We start from the raw sequence: 21,404 nt of genomic DNA on the forward strand, positions 1-21,404 counted from the left end.
TAATAATATAGTAAACAATTCTTGAAAGGGTTACAAGAACATCTGCTCTTTAGTTAGAAAACCTACAACTAAGTTCTTATTCAACTCCTGAAACTTATCTTTGAATCCATGAGGCTGCCCCCTGTTGTATCTCTCAAGTAAGAGTGTCTATATTATAGCTTTTTTAGTAGAATCTCAGAGTATGAATACTTTGGGAGTAGAATTTGTTTCTCTAAAGAGAACAGTATGGCGGTAGTTTCAAAAATTGAGCATTGATTTATATAACTTTAAAAGTCTCAGAGGGGTAGCCATGTTAGTCTGTAACTTTAAAAACATTAAGTAGTCCTGCGGCACTTCAGAGACTAAAATATATATTTGATATCATGAGCTTTTGTGGGCACAGCCCACTTCGTCAGATGACAGGAATGGGTTGTGCCCACAAAAGCTCATGATACCATCTACATGTTTTGTTAGCCTGCAAAAGGAAAAACGTATACAATGAATAGACTAACTCAGCTACCCCTCTAAAGCTTTTAAATATATATTTGTTAATCATGAGCTTTCATGGGCAAAACCCACTTCCTCAGATGGTGTAGTGGTCAATTGCGGAAGAATTTTGTATGTGCTAGTTTAGGGGTGGTGGGGCCTGCATTCTTTCCCCCTTTCCCCTATATCTGATGAACCAGAAGCAAGTCTTTTGGAGCATATGTCATTTAAGATAAGCATTGTTGCCAGTAGAGCAGGAACAAGTAAAGATAAGGGTAAAGGGCAAAAATGCATAAACAATTCTGTTTACCCTAACGTAGTGACCACGTAAACAAGGCCAAAGAACAAATAGGTCCAGAACAGAACCAGATCAATAACTAACAGCTAAGCTCTACAACAGCACGTAATGAGTAACCCCTGGAAATTTCCAAACTGCAGAACAAGGCAGGAAAACTGTATTTAAGACTGCCTCAAAGCCTAGCAAATTGAACATCACCGATGGGCCTTGGGTATTGGTGCCTCAGAAGCTGAGACAACCTCCCACTTCGTCTGCAGCCTATCTGGGATTCAAGGCTTGCAGGAAGGGACGTAAGATACGCTGCTTCTTTGTTATGTTGTTGTTCCAGTTACAGGGAACAGCTGTTAGCTGTCGGGAAATCAACTACTTGTTTGACAGATACCTGTGTGGCGTGTATTGTACTTTGAGAACCCAGTGTCGGACCTTAGACTTACTCTGGCCGGCTATAGATGGATTTTGCCCATGAAAGCGTGCGTGTGTGTGTGTGAGATTCTCTAAGGTGCCACAGGACTACTTGTTCCTTAAACGTTACTATACTGTATATTCTTTTACCTATCCAATCACCTAGCCTCTTGATTTGGTTTTCCCCCCCCCAGAAGAGGCAAAGGTCAGGTTAGTCCCCAACATTTGAAGTTTGTTGTAGACACATGACTATTTTACAGGTGGGCTTTTAAGGCAATTGTCTAGAAGAAATTTGAAGTTTCCATAGTAAAAGGTAGTGTTATATCACATAAACACATTATTTTGTATACAGTCTTAGAACATAAAATTTGGACACAGGTAACTTATAATCACATTAATTGGAACATCTGTTGATGTTTCTTCTCTTAGTGCATTTTCCATAAACTATTCCTAAAAAATAACCTTATGGAAAAATTTGTGACGTTATTCATCAGTACCTTATGGCAGTTGTCTCCAACCTTTTTGAATGTAAGTGAAATCCAGGATGTACCTCAGACCCAAATACCCTTGCCCTGCCTCCTTCATGCCCCTTCTGTAAGGCCCTGCCCTTTCTCACTCCATTCTTCCTCCTTTTCCCCCACCCACTCTCCCTCCCTTTCACTAACCAGGGGCAGAGGGTTGTGGGACAGGCTTTGGTCTTGGGCTAAGGGATTTGGAGTGTGTGGGGTGGGGGAGGGCTCTGAGCTGAGTCGGGGCAGAGGGCTAGGGTGTAGAAGAGGGTTCAGGAGATAGATCCAAACTCCCTTACAGAGCCTAAGGGGCTCAGGGCTAGGACAGGGTCTTGAGGTGCAGGAGTGGGTTCATGACTGGGGCAGAGTTTTGAGATTCTGGCTCCAGCTGGATACTCCTTACCTTAGGTGGCTCCTGGGTGGTGATGCAGTGGGGCTAAGGTAGGCTCACTCCTGCCCTGGCCCTGTGCTACTCCCAAAAGCATCCAGCAAGCTTCCTCTATCCCAAGCCTTGTCGTGCCCCCCATCTCCATTTTGTGGAGATAGAATACGGGGGGCGCCCCGAAATTAGCACTCTGCTCTCCCTTCCCTGCTCTGCACAGCGAGCAGGAGGCTCTCAGGGATGGAGGGTTGGGGGACTCCAAGGCAAAAGGCAGAAGATGTGCAACAGTGGGGGAAGGGGCAGCTGAAGTGCTATGCTTGAGAGCCTCTTGGCCAAACCAGTCAGGATCACCTGTCTCAGGCTCCAGGATCTACCAGTAGATCCTGATCTACTGGTTGGTGGCAACTGCATCTGTTTTTAGAAAACAATCTTGTACATTAAAGTGCCTGAAGAGGGTGAGCTTCCAGAAGAGGGTGAGCTTCCAATACTAGAATCAGAAAGGACTGCTATCTTCAAAAAAACAAACAAAACACCTCAGTTGAAATAATAAAGTATAAGTTAAATACAGAACTTGGAAATGGAAATAATTGCCAAAACTTAAATATTTTGAATTCCAGTTTTTTGAAGGAAAAGAATTGAAAAACTTTTCTGATCAGATTGAAATTTAAATAATCTTGTATGCTTGGATATTTTTCTCCAAAAACGTATAGGTGCTGCTTTTCTTCAACTGCATTTTAAAAGACTCCATATTTTGAAAGCATTAGTAATCAGAGGCTGTGTTCGCATCACTTTTCCCATTTCAAGCTGCGTGTACTTTCTGAATTGATTTTGTGAAAAGCAAATAATTAATAAGCAGGTGGCTTAACAGCAGCAAAATGTGCATTTTGGAAACCTTGGAGCATTTACAAGTTGGTAGGGTGCTATAGAATGAACAGATGACACTTATGTTCTAGGTCAGATGCCAGTCACCTGCATGGAATTGAATCAAAAACTGTAGTCTTCAGTTGGCTGGCTGAGAGAGAGTGTTCTGTAGAAGCAAAAGACCTCATACACATGAACAGCCTGCATATGTTTTCCAATTTTCCTTAAGATTGGTAATTACAAGCCACTCATGGGGAAGAATTGGAAAGTTCAGAGTTTTCCAGAGTACTTGTATGGAAGCCGTGTATGTTTGTTTCCATTGTTTTGGTGGTCTCAGATTCTTCATGAGTATCTACATCACCAAAAATACTACTAAAATTAACCTTGTTGTTTGAAAGGTTAGAAAGCTCACCAAGTTAGTAAGTATGGAAGGTCGGTCTGTCTATTTTTTAGAGTGGGTCCATCTGTGTGTCAGTGCATCCCTTTGTTCAAGAACTCTTCCTCTTAAATGGTAAGAGCTAGAGCCACCAAATTGGGTGTATGGGGGAGCACTGCCACAGTCCCTTGAGAGGAACTGCTGCCAGGGCAGCGCCACCCTCCCTGCCACATGAGGCCCTGGTAAGTCTCCCCCCTTCCAGCTCCCTGTCCTGATGGCTCTGCCCTGAGTCCTGCACCTCCTTTAATTTAAGATTTGTCCCATTCTTTTCTCCTGAGCCCTGCCTTGAACCTCTGTCACACCTCCCCACCCTCTGCCCTAAGCCATGGATCCCTGCCTCTCCTTACCCCCACACCCTCACTCCAGCCCTTATTTCCCTTCATTTGTTTAAAAATACAATAATTGAAATAAAGCATGTACATTTTTCTTGTATTTTCCAAAAAAGAAAAATTACATCAATTTAAGACCCGAACAACAACAGGTACATCATCTAGTTATCTATAAAAATGGCTCCTACAGATTATGGATAGGCACATGTATGGAGCAATGTAGATGAAGTATGTAGTGTCCCTATTGTGGGTAAAGAGGACTATTGAGTGGTACTATGTAAGGGAAAGTTTATAGCATCAGTGACATGGCTAATGTGTTTTATTAGCATTACAAATTAGTTTAATTATTTTCTCATTTAGTTGTTCATAACCCCTAGGATATATGCCTAGTTACCAGATTTGCTATTCAGTTATAAAGCTTTGTAACTTTCAGTGATTACTAGTAATCTGAGATTGAGTGCAAGAAGAAATAAAGGGAGAGACTAGGCTGAAGCAAAATTTATTTGGACTTGGCTCATTTAAAATAATTTTGTTTGGTTGCAGAGTAATCTTTCACTCCTTCAGCACTGACTGCACATTTGTTCCAAGTAATCACATTTATGGAGCCTGAACAAATAGGGCCTGATTTTCAGAAGTGCTTATCACCTGTGTTTTCTTTTGACTTCAATTTGGGTGGTTAGTGCTCAGCACTTTTGAAAGATTAGTCCCATAACTTTCAATTATTCTTTTTTTTTTTTTAACCAGGAGACTAAATATATAACCTCCATAATTTTGCTATAAAGGAATAAGAAGTCTTCGACTGTATGTCTGTGCAAGTGTGCTTTCAAATATAAGTATCAACTACTGAAGGAAATTAAACTTGAACAAAGTGAGGGAAGTACAAAAAATTGAGTTTAAAATCACACATGCTACCCACTTTAATATTTATTGCATTATGCAGATACACTGTACATTGATTTGGTTACTGTTTTCCATTTTCCTTGCCCTCAAATGTTTTTCTTTACATACCTGTACTAGCAACTGCTTTCTCCCAATTTGCTGTCGGTGACTCTTTTATGTGGAACTTGGGATGTGAGGTTACAACTGTCTTTCAGACTACACCATTCATATTTCAATAGTATGCTTTTCATGAGTCAAACTATTTTCTTGAATTGTTTAAAATATTAAGTTTTTCAAATATTGTGCTACTTCATATTGTAAAAAATGATTGCTTAAATTTGATAGGCAAGTTCAGTTCCCAGAAGACATTCTGTCCTCAAATCTCAAATACCAATCTCTACTAATTCTTCATATAAAACTCATACTGTTTCTAACATGTAATTTATTAAATTAGGCACTAAAGTTCAGTGCTAGTGTATTTAAATTAATCAGGAAAGATTATTAAGTTTTGTTAACCAATCTACACAGAAAAAAAACCAGACCTGAGAATTGTTGTTTTGTGCCATACTGACCGTGTAAACTGGCCCTAAGATGGATGTTAGTTGGCTCAAGGAGGATCACTTGAGTGGAAAACTAGTCCTTTGATGGCAGAGCTTTTGTGATTATCTTTTGATGGTTTAGAGGATCCTAAATTGCAGTTTGTCACCTTTGCATATTACACTACCTAGTATTGTGTTGTGTACACTTTGAATATATCTCGGGTCTTGTCTGTTAATTTCTAGCAAATTGGAAGAGATGGGGTTTCTTGTCCTTTTAATTTGAGTACCAGTCAGTGGTGGTAAATAACATTGCTTAAAATTTTTCTCTTTTCAAACTTCTTTCCTCCTTCTATTGTGGCTTTTATCCAGTAGCTGCTTTTCTACATGTAAGCATCTTTATAAAATTAGAGGTGAGACTAGTATGAGTGTTTTGGTAGTTCATTAAGATGAACTCCTAGCAGTTGCTGGGGGAGGGTCTAGTCATGTTGAGTGAGATTGAAGCTTTATCTTATGTAAATAGAGGGACCAAAAGGAAATGCTTTATTTGTAGATGTTTATGTAGGTTCACAGTACTGTCTGTGTGTATCCCCAAAAATGGATTTCAGTTCACAACACCATTATGAGGTTAAGTATAATTCTCCATTTATGGATGGAGACCTGAGAGACAAAGGAATTAAGTGGTATGGCCAAAATCACATACAGCAGTTCAGAGAAACTGAATCGAGCTCCTGACTCCCATTCCTCCTCTCCATCTATGGAATCCATTCCTGCAATTTCTATCTGGGGGGAAGTGGGGGAGATGTCTTGCTAGGGAGGGCAAACATCCTGTTCCAAGCTAGTCAGTGCACTAAAAAATTTTTGGAAGAGCAGACACATTCCCTGGACCTGGACCTCCAGTATCCTGGGAGAAACTCGGTAGTGTAGGCATAGTCTCAGTCCTACTTCTTTTTAACCAATTACTCGGGCAAACAGGTTTGTTAACATGTGTAGGACATAATGCTACTTCTTGTTTACATGCAATCTGAAAGCGAGAAGAGGTGGTTACATGGCACTGTGTTAAAGAACTTGCAATGCCAGCTACATGCCATATATGCTAACTATTCACATGCTCCTTCATGCTTCAGCCACCATTCCAGAGAACATGCTTCCATACTGATGATCATTATAAATGCATTAATGCTAGGTGTGAGGCTATATTTTAGGTGTGAGGCTATATCTTGCTCTCTTTCATCCATGTAGACCCGTTGATTTCTGTGGCACTGTTTTCACAGATTTTTGTTACCAATCTGCCTGAGGTGTCAGATGATCAGGCTGAAGCCACAGGATCATTAAGGGAGATGACAGAACACACCAAGTATCTAAGTTTTGAAGCTTTATTGATAAAATAAATAACAGCAGAGTGATGGGCGCTTCCCACGTCACTTAGAGGAAGGAAGAAAGCGTTAATGCCCCAAGCCCTCACCCACTTTCATGCTCACTACCTGAGGCTGGCCAGGCCTGGGTGTAATGAAAGAAGAAGAGGGGGAAGAGTGGATGGGAGTTGGGTCCTGGGAGCACAGGTAGTCCAGGGTCCGCTGTGATCTCTGAATTGCTCCAGCTCTCAGGAGGGTTTTAAGTCCTGGGCTCCTATTGGGGTGTTCGATTCCGTGACCTCTGGTCCTGGTGTTCTTTGTGACAGTCCAAACTGGCTTTCTGTGGTCTCTTTGACTTTCCCAAACACACCAGCTAGACTCTATTGTTCTCCTTGCTTTCCTCTGTGCTGGCCTTTGCTTTTCTTGCTTGATATGGGCTGGATCTGCAGATTTGTTCTGTTGAATCTGTCTTATGGCATGCAGCTGAGAGTCAGATGTGTGCTGTGGCCTTGAGCTGGTTGGAGGCAGCGTCTTCTCTTCGGGCCTAGTCAGAGTGTGGAGTTAACTTGTTCTCTGCTCTCTTCGTCTTCCCCCCCACTTTGGCCTCTCGCAACCTGCAAAGGAATCCTTCCTTCCACACTCGCACCTTTGATCTTTCCCAAAATGCCCTGCGATGCTTGCAACAGTGTTAGCAATATATAATGCTGACCTGCCTCCCCAGGGGGACCCTTTGAGGGAAGGGGCCACACGGTTAATTTGAATAAGGAAAGCGGTAGATGAGGGCTACTAAACTTTGGAAGCTCCAGGGGCCACACTGATAGTTAAAGCACATGCCGAGGACCACAACTTAAATGTGGTTGCAAATATATATATGCAGATACATGCAAATAGATTCTTTCACACAATGCCCCAGCATTTCCAGGACTGCCTCCTTGGGGGCTAGAAATGCCGACACCCTGTACCCATCTGTTCCAGCTAATCCATCTATTTGCATCTTTCAGTGCTCACCTCATCAGGGAGACACCATGCAGTTCTGAAACATGTTGCCAGTGGAGGCCATGTTTTAAGGATCCCACCTGCAGACCATGTGTTGAGCCCTGCATAAATCCAAACTGTACAATGGGCCACAAACAGCTTGTGGGCTGCATACTGAGTACAGGGCTGGCCTGAGCCATTCATGCGCCCCGGGCCCCAGAAATGTGGCGCTGCCCCCGGGAGTGTGGTGCATGCGTAGCCCCGCCCTGGGCGCGCGGCGGCCCCGGGCACTCAGTGCATGGCCAGTCTGGCAGCCCCATGCAGCACCTCCTACAATGGGGCACCCCTGGTGGTAGCCCCGTCCGCCTGTAGCATGGGCTGTGGTTGAGTAAAGGGATCCATAAGATGCACAAATACTAAGGTTTCACTCCCAGCAGAATAACTGAAAACAGGAAATTCCAGGAGGCCATGGTTAATTTTTTTTATTAGCAAGAACAAATGTTTAATGCTTGATAGTATTTGCGTTGAGAAATATTAAAATTGTGTGGCAATTACTAAATAAAACCACTTTAATTTTGACATTTATCGAGCCTGATTCTCCTGGCACTTCTTATATCAGTTCAGATTCAGTAGAGTCATTCCTCATTTAGACAAGTATTAAGTAAGTGGGGAATTAAATTCTTTACCAGTAAGGAGGCAACATACATATTGAAAATACTTTGAGATAAAAGGCATCTCCTTTTCCTCCACTGCTTCTGCATGAAAGTGTGGTCATGCTCGTATTGTAAGTTTCACACACCTATTCCTTATCTGCTCCTGTTTCTCCACCTGCAAAACAAGGGTAACAATGATTAAGTAGTTAATACTTTGTTTTCTTTAGGTGTTGACTAACCAACACACGTCTTACATTTTGTTTAAAAGATGAGTGTAAACCAAATAGTAAATCATAAATGACCTTTTGAATGAAAACAAAAACAAAACGCAACTCCCTGCCCATCAAACTAAATTGAAGCAAACATATTCTTACCAGAGTGAAGATTAAAGAAATCAGTGAAATCTCTTACCAAGAGTACAGAAAACTGGAAGACTCTAGGGGCATGTAGATAATGATATCCAAGGGATAGCCAAGTTAGTTTGTAACAGGAAAAACTTAAACAACAAATGGACTAGTAGCAACTTAAAGACTAATAAAACATGAAGATGGTATCATGAGCTTTCATGGGGACAGCCCACTACTTCAAATAAAAGGAGTATTCGAAGTTCAGATCAAAGAATAAATAAGGGAAGGAGGGAGGGGTTAGGGAGAAGGGAAAAAAAATGGGCGAAGGGGGGAGGAGGCGAGGGGATGAAAGAAAAAATGGAACCAGTGAGTAGATATGTTTCAGAGGGGTAGCAAGGTTAGTCTGTAACAGGCAAAGCTTACACAACAAATAGTCTATTAGCACCTTAAAGACTAAATAGTTATAAGAGGTTGATGAGAACCATTAGCACCTCCATTGGTTGGTAGGTTAAGTCATAGGATGTGGAAGGTAGTGTGCAAGCTAGCCAATGTCTTTGTTCATACCATTTGCATAAGAATTAAATTTGTAAATGAAGTTAAGTTCCAGTCCTTCTCCGTATATTTGGCTTGTGGAATTTGCCAGAAATGAAATGGTGTCTTGGAGATCCATTAATGAGTGTCCAGGTAGATTAAAGTGTTGTCTAACAGGTTTTTGTGTAATGCATTTTCAGATATCTGATTTATGTCATTAATTCTTTCCTGTAGAGACTGCCCAGTTTGGCCAATATACGTGGCAGTAGAGCATTGTTGACATTTGATGGCATAGATCACATTAGTGGATGTGCAGTTAAATGAGCCTCTGATTTGGTGGCTGATATGGTTGAGTCAAGTGATGAAATTGATTGTGTAGAGGTGTGGGCAGAGTTGGCACTGGGGCTGATTGCAGGGTGGGTTCCTGGATGATTGATTATTATTGTGGTTATTGGAAATAATTTGTTTGAGGTTAGGGGATTGTCTGTAAGTGAGGATTGGCCTTTTCCCCCAAGGTCTCTGAGAGTGAGGGGTCATTTTCCAGGATAGGCTGTAGATTGTTGATCATGCATTGGAGGGGTTTAAGTTGTTGACTGTAGGGTAAGTGAAATTCTCTTTTCTTTTTTTGGCCTGTTGTGATGTAGTTGTCTGGGTACTTCCTTGGCTCCGCTGATCTGATTTTTCACTTCTCCGGCTGGGTATTTCAGTTTTATGAATGACCTATATATATCCTATAGGTATGTCTGTCTCTGTCTCTGTCTCATTGGAGCAAATACGATCGTATCTTATGGCTTGCCTGTATAAAATAGATTGAGAAATGTGTTCAGAGATGGAAGCTAGAGGCATGAAGGTAAGTGTAGTGATCAGTAGGTTTCCGGTATAGGGTGGTGGAAATGTGTTGCTTACTTAATTGTACTGTAATGTTAAGGAAGTGGATCTCTCATGTGGACTTACCCAGGCTGAAGTTGATAGTGGAGTGGAAGTTGAAATGCCCGAGAGACTCTTAAAGGGTCTCTTTCCTGTGGGTCCATGTAGTGATGTCATGAATGTAGCGTAAGTAGCAGTGGAATGATTGTGTTAATTTTACTATACATAAACATGCTTTCATAGTAAATCCAAACTTCATGTTTGCTTCATTTCCCTTCATGATTTCCCCCTGAACCCTTCTTCTGCCCTCATGCCCCCATATTCAGAATGAAATCCATGGTTTTTTCTCTCCTGGTAGAAAAATTTCATTTGTGAATCTTCTAGATAGTGTTTGAATTGTGGGGTTTTTTTTATTTTAATATTTAACCCTGGAACTACTTGAATGTAGAAAACTAGAGAGACAAAGTGGTGACCTGGTATCTTTACTGGACCTCATCAGCATTTCTCTCAGATCCTAGGACCAAGACTGATACAACAATGGAATGTTGACAAAGTTGAAAAATAGCTCCAATTCAGAGGCAACAAATGTTCTGTTGTCACAAGAGACTGGCAATGCAGTTCAGGATATTTTAAGGATAATAAATATCTACAGTTGAAGATTTTTTAAAAGAATAGACTCTCTTTTTAAAAGAAATTAATTCTCATTAACAATTTCTTTCCTACATTTTTATAATGCACTGGACATCTTTACATGGACAAGCTTGTAACCACATGTGTGGTCACTATTATAGTACATATCCTTTTTTCTATAGATTATTTTGCTCTGTCATCACGTATACGATAGAGGCATACATGACTTTTGGGGAAAACATGTAAAATAGTAAATGAAAGTTTTAACTGGTAAATGTTGAACATTTGGATTGTTTATTTTTATGTACATGTAAAACCCACACTCCCTACTAATTTTCGGTGCACTCTGTGTTGAGCATTTAGATCTGGAGGAAGAGGCAGTTCTTAATCTTTTTTGAGGTGGGGAGATAGCTTCAAAGGATATGACTCAACTATGAAGCAACAGTATTCACAGATCACGTTTTCCCCTTACTTTCATTCTGAGTAGCTGCATTTCAGAGCAGCAGGCAAGTGATATTTGCAAAGAGGCTGTTGCTGCCAGCTGGAGGTTAACAGTGTTGCTTAGCTGTTATCAGCTCAGAACAACTAATTTTGGATGTTCAAGTACCTTTTTTTTTTTTTTTTTTTTTTTTTTTTTTTTAAGTAAAATGATCTGTTCACTCCTATTTCACTATGCTAGATAGCTCCAAGCTGAAAACTGGAGAAACTTTGCACTTTGGGTGCAATAAGGTAAGAATGTTTTTGGCTTACCCTAATGACTTCTGCTAATCACAAATTGTTTTAAATCAATTCTGTATGATATTGTACAATAAATGATGCTGTGTTCTTTCTCTTAAATAGCAAAGGCTCTCATCAGTTTTGAAAACCAAGTACTTCAAAATACCTTTTTTCTGGGTAAGGTTAAATAGAAATTTGTGTATGAAAATGCTACAGTCAGAAAAATGAATCTCTCAACTTCAGAATGCTAAAGGGAAGGAATGACATTAGTTATCTGACTTCAACATGCATTGTATGTGTTGTGTTGATTAATACAGATAATTAATACAATCTCCCTTTCAAGCATAATGTATGTTTATAGATTAAGAATTATGAAACTGAGACACTTTTGGTCATCCTACACTGTGTTTTTGTCACCATGTAGCTAAAGATCTTGTTAGAAAATAAAACACTGTATCCTTGATATGCTCATATTAAGATTTCCATATTAATGGAAGCTTTTTGAGTTGTTCCTAAAATATAGTTAAAATCAGCAGCCCAGTTGCCATTGAATACATTTGCATACTGCTGAGCAATATATGGATTTTGTAAGGAAACTGCAGCTGGAATAGCCAGTTTAGATGGTTTTTTTTTTTTTCAGTAGCTGTACATATCTGGCATATTTACTGGATTGATTTGGTTGTACTTGAGCAGAGGTTGCTTGCAAATTTTCTTTTAATATATTTGTCCTGGTTTTATAGAAGCAGTGCTAAAATACTCTTATGTGATATCAGAAGGTAAATATTACAATAGTAAATCATAGATTCATGGAAGTGAGCTTGAGAGGTCATCAAATCCAGTTCTCTGCCCTCATGACAGGACAAAGCACCATCTACATCATCCCTGATAGATGTCTATCTAACCTTCTCTTTAATATTGCCAATGACCAGTTCTACAACCTCCCTAGGAATCTTATTCCATCATTTAACCACCCTCCCAGGAATTATGGGTAACGACATTAAAATTGGACGTTTTAATTTTATTTTGCATTATGTACATTAAGCTATTCAAACTATTCTTTTTTATAAAATACAGTTATTGGAGGTAAACTGGGGGGGGGGGGGAATGTTACATTTACTAAAACAATTACTTATTTTTCACCTTTTGAAAGAGGCAGTTCCTCGGTTTTGGATCTTGCACAGGCATGTACATGACATCTGTCTGTAGATATTAAGTTATGCTTTTGTGTGCAGTGCTTATGATACACTTGCAATGTAATCTTGCACTCTTCAGACAAATCAGAGGTCTTTCGTGTGTTAAGTACTAATTTGTTTAGAATTTTAATCATAGAAATTGCTTAGAACTAAATATGCCTGGGATTATAATTTTCAGACTACTAAACAGTGATAAGGTATTGAACATATGATTTTTGTATTTAACTGGCACATGAAGGTGATTTTTGGAGTCAAGTTTTATTTTTGGGAAGGAGAAGTGTATTTAAAATAGTTTATGCTTTTTCATGGACTTGGAATCCTTACTATATTTTTACATAATGCAGTGCTCCTGTTTAGCTTTGAAATCTGTGAAATCTGTTAGTTCCTTGCAGTTTTTCTGCCCTCTCACACCTATATGTTTCCAAAATGGCAAAGAAAAACCCATTTTTTTTCAGATACACAGAGAACTGAACGCTTTTTTACGTATGTAAAAGGGTCAACTGATTTATTTTATCGAGTCTCTTCATATTTCTCCAAGTAGATTTTTCCACTAGTAGTGATGATGGTACTCATGGGATTTTTTTGAATTCAAATGTGTCTAGAGATCTTTTGGATTCTGTGCAAGACTTCAAATACTGAATTTATTCCTGTGTAACTCCGTTCATTTCATTGATATTACACCAGCAATAAATTTGAATGTCTGTCACCTAACAGTTCCACAGAATTTTTTTCCATTGTTGGTGTCAACTTTCATCTTGAGACTTGTTTTGAAGACACCATCTTTTTTATTTCAATTACATGATATTCTGTATGAAAATCAGCAATTAGGCTTTCATGGTGTGTGATGTACGGTTTTAATGTACTAGGTTTTTTCCTGAGGTGAAATTTAAGCACCAGTCATGTTGTGTGTACAGATACCTTTTCTTTCATAGTACAATAATTCTTAGAATTTATTGTACTAAGGCTCAGATGAATCCTGATTTGTTGGTTGAAAGTGCTTGTTTTTTCGGTGAAATCAGTGGTGTTGAAATATAGTGACCATTCCCTTGGTTATGCTAAAAAAAACTAAGCTCTAGGCTGTTTTACTAGTTCTTTGCCTGAAGGCATGTGACACTGTACATGTACGAAGGAAGCAATTACATATTTCATACGTGTATATAGCCATGTATAGCTGTATCACTGAAATGAATGGGTTTGCTTTCAGAATGACTTTGGGCATTGATAAACAGTGGCAACATCGGGTTGTGGGGGATTGTATGGAGAGGGCTAAATTGATATCATGCATGAGCACGATAATATATGCGTTCTCTAGCTAGCTTAAGAAATGTACAGCATTTATGCGTCTCTTGAGTACATAGGTAAACAGGAAAAATGTGAAGAAACTATTTGTGAATCATTAGTTGCAATAGTTTTCCACCAGATCCAGCAAGAATTAGTGTGGACTGGTGACAAGAGAATAGATTCAACCATATGCCAGCTTTTATTATAAAGTTATTGTTTATTCTGGGCTTTAAAAGAAACAGAAAACAGCTGTTTGACGTCTACCTTCTCTACTGCTGCCTGTGCTGTGTCAGAGCGTAGGAAACATACTGCTATGCACTATGGTGTGAGATAAATTGTGTCCATGCTCAGTGAGGTGTGTAGCTATAGGCAGCAGTGAAAGGCTCTCCATCATGGGAGTAGTAGCAGGGAAAGGCTCTGGCAGCTGCCTGCTAGTGCCTCCTGCTGCTGGATTCTTTCACTGAGACAGGGAAAGGCTTTTGTAGCAGGCCATTAAATTGCTAAAAATATCATGGTAGATGGGGGAGACACTGCTTGCTCTATCCTATTCCAAACCCTACACCCTAAGATTCAGGCCTGTAGGACGCTATATGCTCACGTAAGCAGTGTGTTGAGTCTGTGTGTCAGGACTATTCCCTGCTCTGGCACTTCGAATGCAGAAGGTTTGCAAAAAGGTTAAATAGTTTGGCCTCTAAGCTTTGCTTACAAAAAACACCCCAGTCATAGATTTGCTGACTCGGGAGGTGGCTGCTACTGTCAAGTGCTTTACCCTAAAAAAAAAAAAAGGGGGGGGGGGAGGACACTTGAATTCTCCTCCCCTCCCCCCCAGGGATACCCCAAACACTTTTACCACAAAAGAGCTTGAAAAACAAGCAGGGGGGGGGGGGGGGGAAACCTGCAGTCTCTGGTAGCTGGCCTCTTAGTCTGAGAGATGCTGACACACGCAGATAGACCTTCTATACTTTCCAGGACACACAAATCAAATCACTTTAAAGTGATTTTTATTACAAAACAAGATGTACTTGATTACTGGGTGTTAGAGCAACTAAGTAAAACAACTCTTAGTGAATGGGGCAGGAGAGGTATAGATTAACAAAGAGCAGTTCAAACGACAAAAATAAAGAGAGATACCCTGATTGCGATGGGATACACTTCCCCCTTTATTTACTCACGATCCCTTCTGGGTTCAGTCCACTTCCATGCCCCATATTCCTTGGAGACATGGTAATCCTGCCTGGGTCTGAATGATTTTGTGCGTGTCAACTCCTGGTTTAACTCTTCCTCACAAAGAAAACAGGCAAGGTGTCTTACATAATTCAAATTTCAGCATTCTATCCCCATTGGTTCTTCTGGCTCCCTGCCAACAACCTTGCTAGCTACTGGAGTGTAACCCCTTAGTCACCAGGTGCTGGCCAGCACCACTCCTATCCATCACACTGTGCTTATTTGTATCTGTACTAGCTGAGCGTGCCATGTCTGAACACTGCATGTCACTGTAAACATGACAAATAAAAAGGGTTCAAGAAAAACTTAGAACCAAACATTTAGATTTTTGTCTCTGTAATGTATTGTAAATTGTTAGCCTCTAATAGATTTGTCATGATGTGCTGCCATGTTGAATATTTACTCTTTCCTGTGATAGCATATGAAGTTCTGTACATCTTAAAGTTATATAATTTTAAAGTGGATATTGGATAATAGTTATTTAGATTAACAAAGGACAGTACACTGCACAACATTCATATGGGATGGGTAAGCCTACTTAGAATTCTAACATCAAGCTGAAGATCTGATTGAAAATATTGCCTCGGTAATGTCTTGTAGAATATTTTTGCTAATGAAGGGTTACTCTTTCTGACTTTATTTTAGAAGGGATAAAATGATCAGAAAACTAATAGCCCAAAATGTGAGGAGTTTATGCCCTAATTTACATCATCCTTTCTTCCCTCTGACCCCACTAGAGTGCACCTTGTGAACAATGTTTGCTCAGTTTTCTCCTTTGAAATGAATGATAGAGTGGATAAGACAGGATACTGGGCTGGATGGACCTTTGGTCTGACCCGGTATGGCCGGTCTGCCAACAGTGGCCAATGCCAGGTGTCCAAGAAGGAGTGAATCGAACATGTAATGATCAAGCGATCTTTCCCCTGCCATCCATCTCCAGACTCTGACAAACAGAAGGTAGGGACACCATTCCTTACCCAGACTGGCTAATAGCCATTAATGGCCTTAACCTCCATGAATTTATCTAGTTCTCTTTTAAACCCTGTTATAGTCCTAGCCTTTACAACCTCCTCAGGCAAGGAGTTCCACAGATTGACTATGCGCTGTGTGAAGAACGTCCTTTTGTTTGTTTTAAACCTGCTGCCCATTAATTTCATTTGGTGGCCCCTAGTTCTTCTATTATGGGAACAAGTAAATATCTTTTCCTTATTCACTTTCTCCACACCACTCATGATTTTATAGACCTCTATCATATCACCCCTTAGTCTCCTCTTTTCCAAGCTGAAAAGTCCCATTCTCTTTCATCTCTCCTCATATGGGATCCATTCCAAATCCCTAATCATATTAGTTGCCCTTCTCTGAACCTTTTCTAATGCCAGGATATCTTTTTTTGAGATGAGGAGACCACATCTGTATGAAGTATTCAAGATGTGGGCGTACCATGGATTTATATAAGGGCAATAAGATATTCTCTGTCTTATTCTCTATCCCTTTTTTAATGATTCCTAACATCCTGTTTGCTTTTTTGACTGCCGCTGCACACTGTGTGGACGACATCAGAGAACTATCCACGATGACTCCAAGATCTCTTTGCTGATTAGTTGTAGCTAAATTAGCCCTCATCATATTGTATGTAAGTTGGAGTTATTTTTTCCAATGTGCATTACTTTACATTTATCCACAGTACATTTCATTTGCCATTTTGTTGCTCAATCACTCAGTTTGGTGAGATCTTTTTGAAGTTCTTCACAGTCTGCTTTGTTTTTAACTTTCTTGAGCAGTTTAACGTCATCTGCAAACTTTGCCACCTCACTGTTTACCCCTTTCTCCAGATCATTTATGAATATGTTGAATAGGATTGGTCCTAGGACTGACCCTTGGGGAACACCGCTAGTTACCCCCTCTCCATTCTGAAAATTTACCGTTTATTCCTTCCCTGTCTTTTAACCACTAAAGGATCTTCCCTCTTATCCCATAACTTAATTTACGTGAGAGCCTTTGGTGAGGGACCTTGTCAAAGGCTTTCTGGAAATCTAAGTATACTATATCTACTGGATCCCCCTTGTCCACATGTTTGTTTGACCTTTTCAAAGAACTCTAATCGATTAGTAAGACATGATTTCCCTTTACAGAAACCATGTTGACTTTTGCCCAACAAATTATATTCTTCTATGTGTCTGACAATTTTATTCTTTACTATTGTTTTGACAGATTTGCCCGGTACTGACCTTAGACTTACTGGTCTGTAATTGCCAGGATCACCTCTAGATCCCTTTTAAAATATCGGGATCCAGTTTCCTTATCAGCCACAATGAGTCCCCAACAGTTTGCAATATTTCAGCCAAATATTGATACCTCAGTTGCAGTGAAATTGTAAAGATTAATTTATCTGCTCTTCATCAGTAAGGATATGCCTTCACTATGGGACAAAGTCAAATTAAGATACACAACTTCAGCTACGATAATTGTGTAGCTGAAGTCGAAGTAGCTTAATTTGGCTTTTGGGGCTGTCTGTACAGCAGGAACCTGAACAGTCTTCTTTTGACTTTCCTCATCAACCCAAGTGCCCCCCTCACTTCAAATTAGTTGTCTTAACTAGATCACTAATTTGAGTCCTGGAAGATTGACAGCAGCCGCTTTGATCTTCCTCTGTAGTGTAGATATAACCATAAATTCAAAATATAACCTCTGCAAGTAAAGCTTTTGTAACTGATAAACCTCAGAGGCTTGCTTCAGCATACCTACTTATTCTTTCTAACTTAGATTCTCCACTTCATATAACAGCAATAATACAATACAAATTGCTTCTCCTTGAGTTTGCAACTTTTTTTAGTGTTTTTCAAAATTGTAATTTTTCTGATTTTTAACCTTCAGAATAAAAATGAATTTTATTTTTGGAGAACCTGTTAACTGGGAATCTTTGGAGAACAAAGTAGTTCAGGATATGGCTACAACGATGGGGAGGGTGGCTGGGGAGGACTATGGCATTATAATAAACTTTCCCAGTGATCCAACATCTTGGAGTTTGATTCTAGGTTGTAGAGTATATGCATATCTGAGGAAAGAAGAAATAATAACAGCTCTTCTGAAGCTCATTCAGCAGTGCATGTCCTTCTGTGTCTAGTCATGTATGCTGGTAAAAACTTAAAAAAAAAAAGTCTTGCACCTTCAAGATGAACAAAAATGTAGATGGTGTCATGAGCGTTTGTGGATACAACCTACTTCTTCAGATGACTGGAGTTTAAGGAGTTAGTACAGTTTTCAAATAAATAACAGAGCAAAGGGATGGTGCGAGGGAAGAGGAGGAAAAGAAGAAATGGTCAATTAGAGTGTCCATGCTAAATGAAGCTGATGAGAATACTTCGAACCCAATTAAATCAAACAAAGGGTACTATGTCATTAGGATGTCGAATGTAGTGGGCCATCCAGCCAATATTTTCGTTTAGACTTCTGTTGTGGGAATCAAACTTGTAAGTGAAAGTTATGTAGCGTTCCTGTCAAACTGGCTTTTGAAATTAGCTGGGGATAATATGGTGACTTTGAGAGCCATTAATTAGTACCCAGGCACGTTAAAATGTTTCCCAACAGGTTTCTGTGTGTTGCCTCTTTGAATATCTGATTTATCTCCATTAATTCTTTCAAGTAAAGCCTGTCAGAATTGGCCAATATACATGGCACTGGGGCATTGCTGGCATAGATAATGTTAGTGGATGTACAGTTGTATGAGCCTCTGATGTGGTGGTTTACATTGTTAGGTCAGTGACGGTATTGCCTTTATAGATGTGTCCTGCTCAGGCATTTTAACTTGGACACAACTCATAAGGCTGCTTCAGAAATTTCACTTTTTTCATCACTTGCCACCATCTTCAGGCAGCTAGTGGAATACTAATTTCGTTCAAGATAGATGAGTTCTTTATATTGATATCTCCTATCCAAACTGTTCCTACCTATGGGATGAATATAGTCCAGATAATTAGCACTGAGCTGTTAGTCACACTGGTCCACTTGAGTCTGATGTTCTGCACTTGGGCAGTTGAGATATGAACCATAAGTACAAGCTCAGAAAAGTATTCCTTGCATAAGTTCCTGAAGATCAGTGAGGAAATAGGTAACTTGAACCATAACTTCCTACCAAAAATAATTCTCTTGTTTTGGTGTAAAGTGTAACTCTTCTGTTTAGCAACAAGGAGTCCTGTGGCACCTTATAGACTAGCAGATGTATTGGAGCATAAGCTTTCGTGGGCAAAGACCCACTTCATCAGATGCATGTCATGGAAAGTTCCAGAAAGTTCTGGATCCAGACTAACATGGCTTCTCCTCTGATAATCTTCTGTTTATGACTTTTAATAAAAACTTGATAGGAAAAAAAGGAAAGCAACATTTTTAAGGCTTACAGCAAGAAGTATAATAGAGGAATGGGTATTGAATATGAGTATTTTAAACTTTAGTGTATGAAAAAGGTCTTAAGATGTACTAAATGTTTCTAGTCACTTGGAGTACCTTCTTGACATTTCTAGAATAAAGGCTATCCAAAGCTTACATACTCTTTGCATATTTAATTTTAGATTATTGTAATTGTTTTCTAATAGTAATGCACATAATTATCTTAACAGATTCACACATTTCATGTGTATATATAAATGCAGATATAAAATAGAATTGAGGAAGCATGTTTGACTGGTCAATAGTTGTGGTAGAGTTATCTGGGAAAACCAATATAAGCATGATTAACTTATTTGCCAAACAGGATCACAAGAAATACCATATGGATCCACTTATCAATAGTAATTTCTGTGTATTAATCATTCTTTTAAATGATGATCAGTTATAATGTATTCTGTTGCTTTTTCAGAAATTGTATTTATTTATCTTAATTCACTTGTGTTAGTGAGATCTGAGAGGAAGAACTGGCCCATGTTCCACAGAAAAGTGCCTTTGAGGCTCTGCTGAGATACTTGCATCAGATGCAAGAATAAAGATGATAGCAGTTCTGAAAATACCAAATACCACTGGAACATGGCTCTGCATCCAGCTTTGTGTAATTGTATTAATTTGAACAAAATGTTAAATCATGCTTAATACAAAATTCAGAAAGGGGGGGAAATTGTAGAATATTGAGAATCATTGGGAAAGGAATAGGTAACACAAATACCTTATACAAAGTCATGGTGTGCCAACACCTTGAATACTGCATGCAGATCTGGTCACCCCATCTAAAAAAGATATAATTGGATTTGGAAAAGATATAGAAAAAGGGTAAGAAACTCTTTCCACATGAGGAAAGTTTAACAAGACAGGGACTTTTCAGCTTGTAAAATACATGATTAAAGGATCGGGGGATGCTTTAGAGGTCTAGAAAAAGCATGAATGATGTGGGGAAAAATAGAATCAGGAAATGTTGTTTATTCCTTCACTAACATAACACAGGAAATTCACCCAATGAAATTTATAGGCAGCAGATTTAAAACAAAACACATTTTTTTTTATGGTCAATGGTCAGGTTTTTTTAATAAAAACTTAAATCAGTACAATAATAGCATTTTAAACCCCCTGAGAACTGTGCAGTCTGAGAGGACTACTGTGATTTTTTTTTTTTATTAGTAAAGGAGTATGTAATAAGGATCATACTTACTTTGTGATTCTGCATTTGTGGAACTAGCTGCAGAATCTGCCTTCTATGTCAGAAATGTGCAGCAAAATCTAAGCTTTCCTTGGGGGGGAAATACTGCAGAAAACCTTTCAAACTTTAAAACTAACAATCTAATGCAGAATAGTTTTTTTCTAGATCAGTCAGGTGCCTGCAACAATTGCAATACAAGATGCATAAATTTCCTTCCTTAACCTATGTGTAAACTGTGAAAGTTAGCTGAATGACTAGATTTTTCTGATGGCATAGGTTCAATGGCAGATATTGGGACCAGAACTGTGGGGCTGCTTTTTACTTCTGTGTTTTCTGAGACTGGGAAATGCTAGATTCCTACACATTTTTCCCTCAGTCGTTAGTCTTTTTTTATACAGTAAAGATTACTGAAGCATAATTTCTTACAATGAGAGCTGTTGATGGCATTGGTAGCAGATGATAACCAAGTCACATTGTTTCATAGGGAAAGGATATGTAAAATTTAAAAATATTTGCTTGATCATTGAAACAAAAGATGATGGAAGTTTGAAGGATGGTAACAAATATGACTGCTCTCAGGCTGTGGGATTCATTAAACTTAAATGTGTTATGAAGTTGTTTTTGTTAGCACAGAGAATAGTACAGTAAACTTCCGGTAGTCTAGCATATATGATAATCCGGCACCCCCCCCCGGTCCTAAAGGTGCCGGTTTATCAGAAGGGGGGGCTATGAGGGATCTAAGGTTGGGGGGGGGGGGAATGCCACCCCAGACCCCTCATAGCCCCCCCCTTCCGATAGTCCGGCTCTGCCCAAGGCGTCCCCGATTCAGTTGCTGCTGGTCAGTTTCAGCAGCTGCTAAATCGGCGACGCCTGCGACAGAGTAGCTGGGGTGCTGCCGGGTTGGTCCGGTAGTG

The 21,404-nt window shown here is 39.5% G+C and overlaps 1 protein-coding gene across 5 annotated transcripts in view; it reads left to right on the forward strand.

Moving 5' to 3' along the window:
• MCTP1 (multiple C2 and transmembrane domain containing 1) overlaps positions 1-21,404 on the forward strand; it is a 390,864-nt gene that overhangs the window by 105,256 nt on the left and 264,204 nt on the right. Inside the window, exon 1 of one of the 5 annotated variants that reach the window (XM_014571314.3) lies at positions 10,976-11,184. The exons of the other annotated variants lie outside the window; for them this stretch is intronic. Within the exon in view, the coding sequence (XP_014426800.2) occupies positions 11,128-11,184 (57 nt within the window). The 5' untranslated portion in view covers positions 10,976-11,127. Of the gene's footprint in view, positions 1-10,975; positions 11,185-21,404 lie in introns of those variants that run through there. 5 annotated transcript variants of the gene reach the window in all.

Source organism: Pelodiscus sinensis, chromosome 6 (assembly GCF_049634645.1).
Source record: "Pelodiscus sinensis isolate JC-2024 chromosome 6, ASM4963464v1, whole genome shotgun sequence".
Lineage (NCBI taxonomy): Eukaryota > Metazoa > Chordata > Testudines > Trionychidae > Pelodiscus > Pelodiscus sinensis.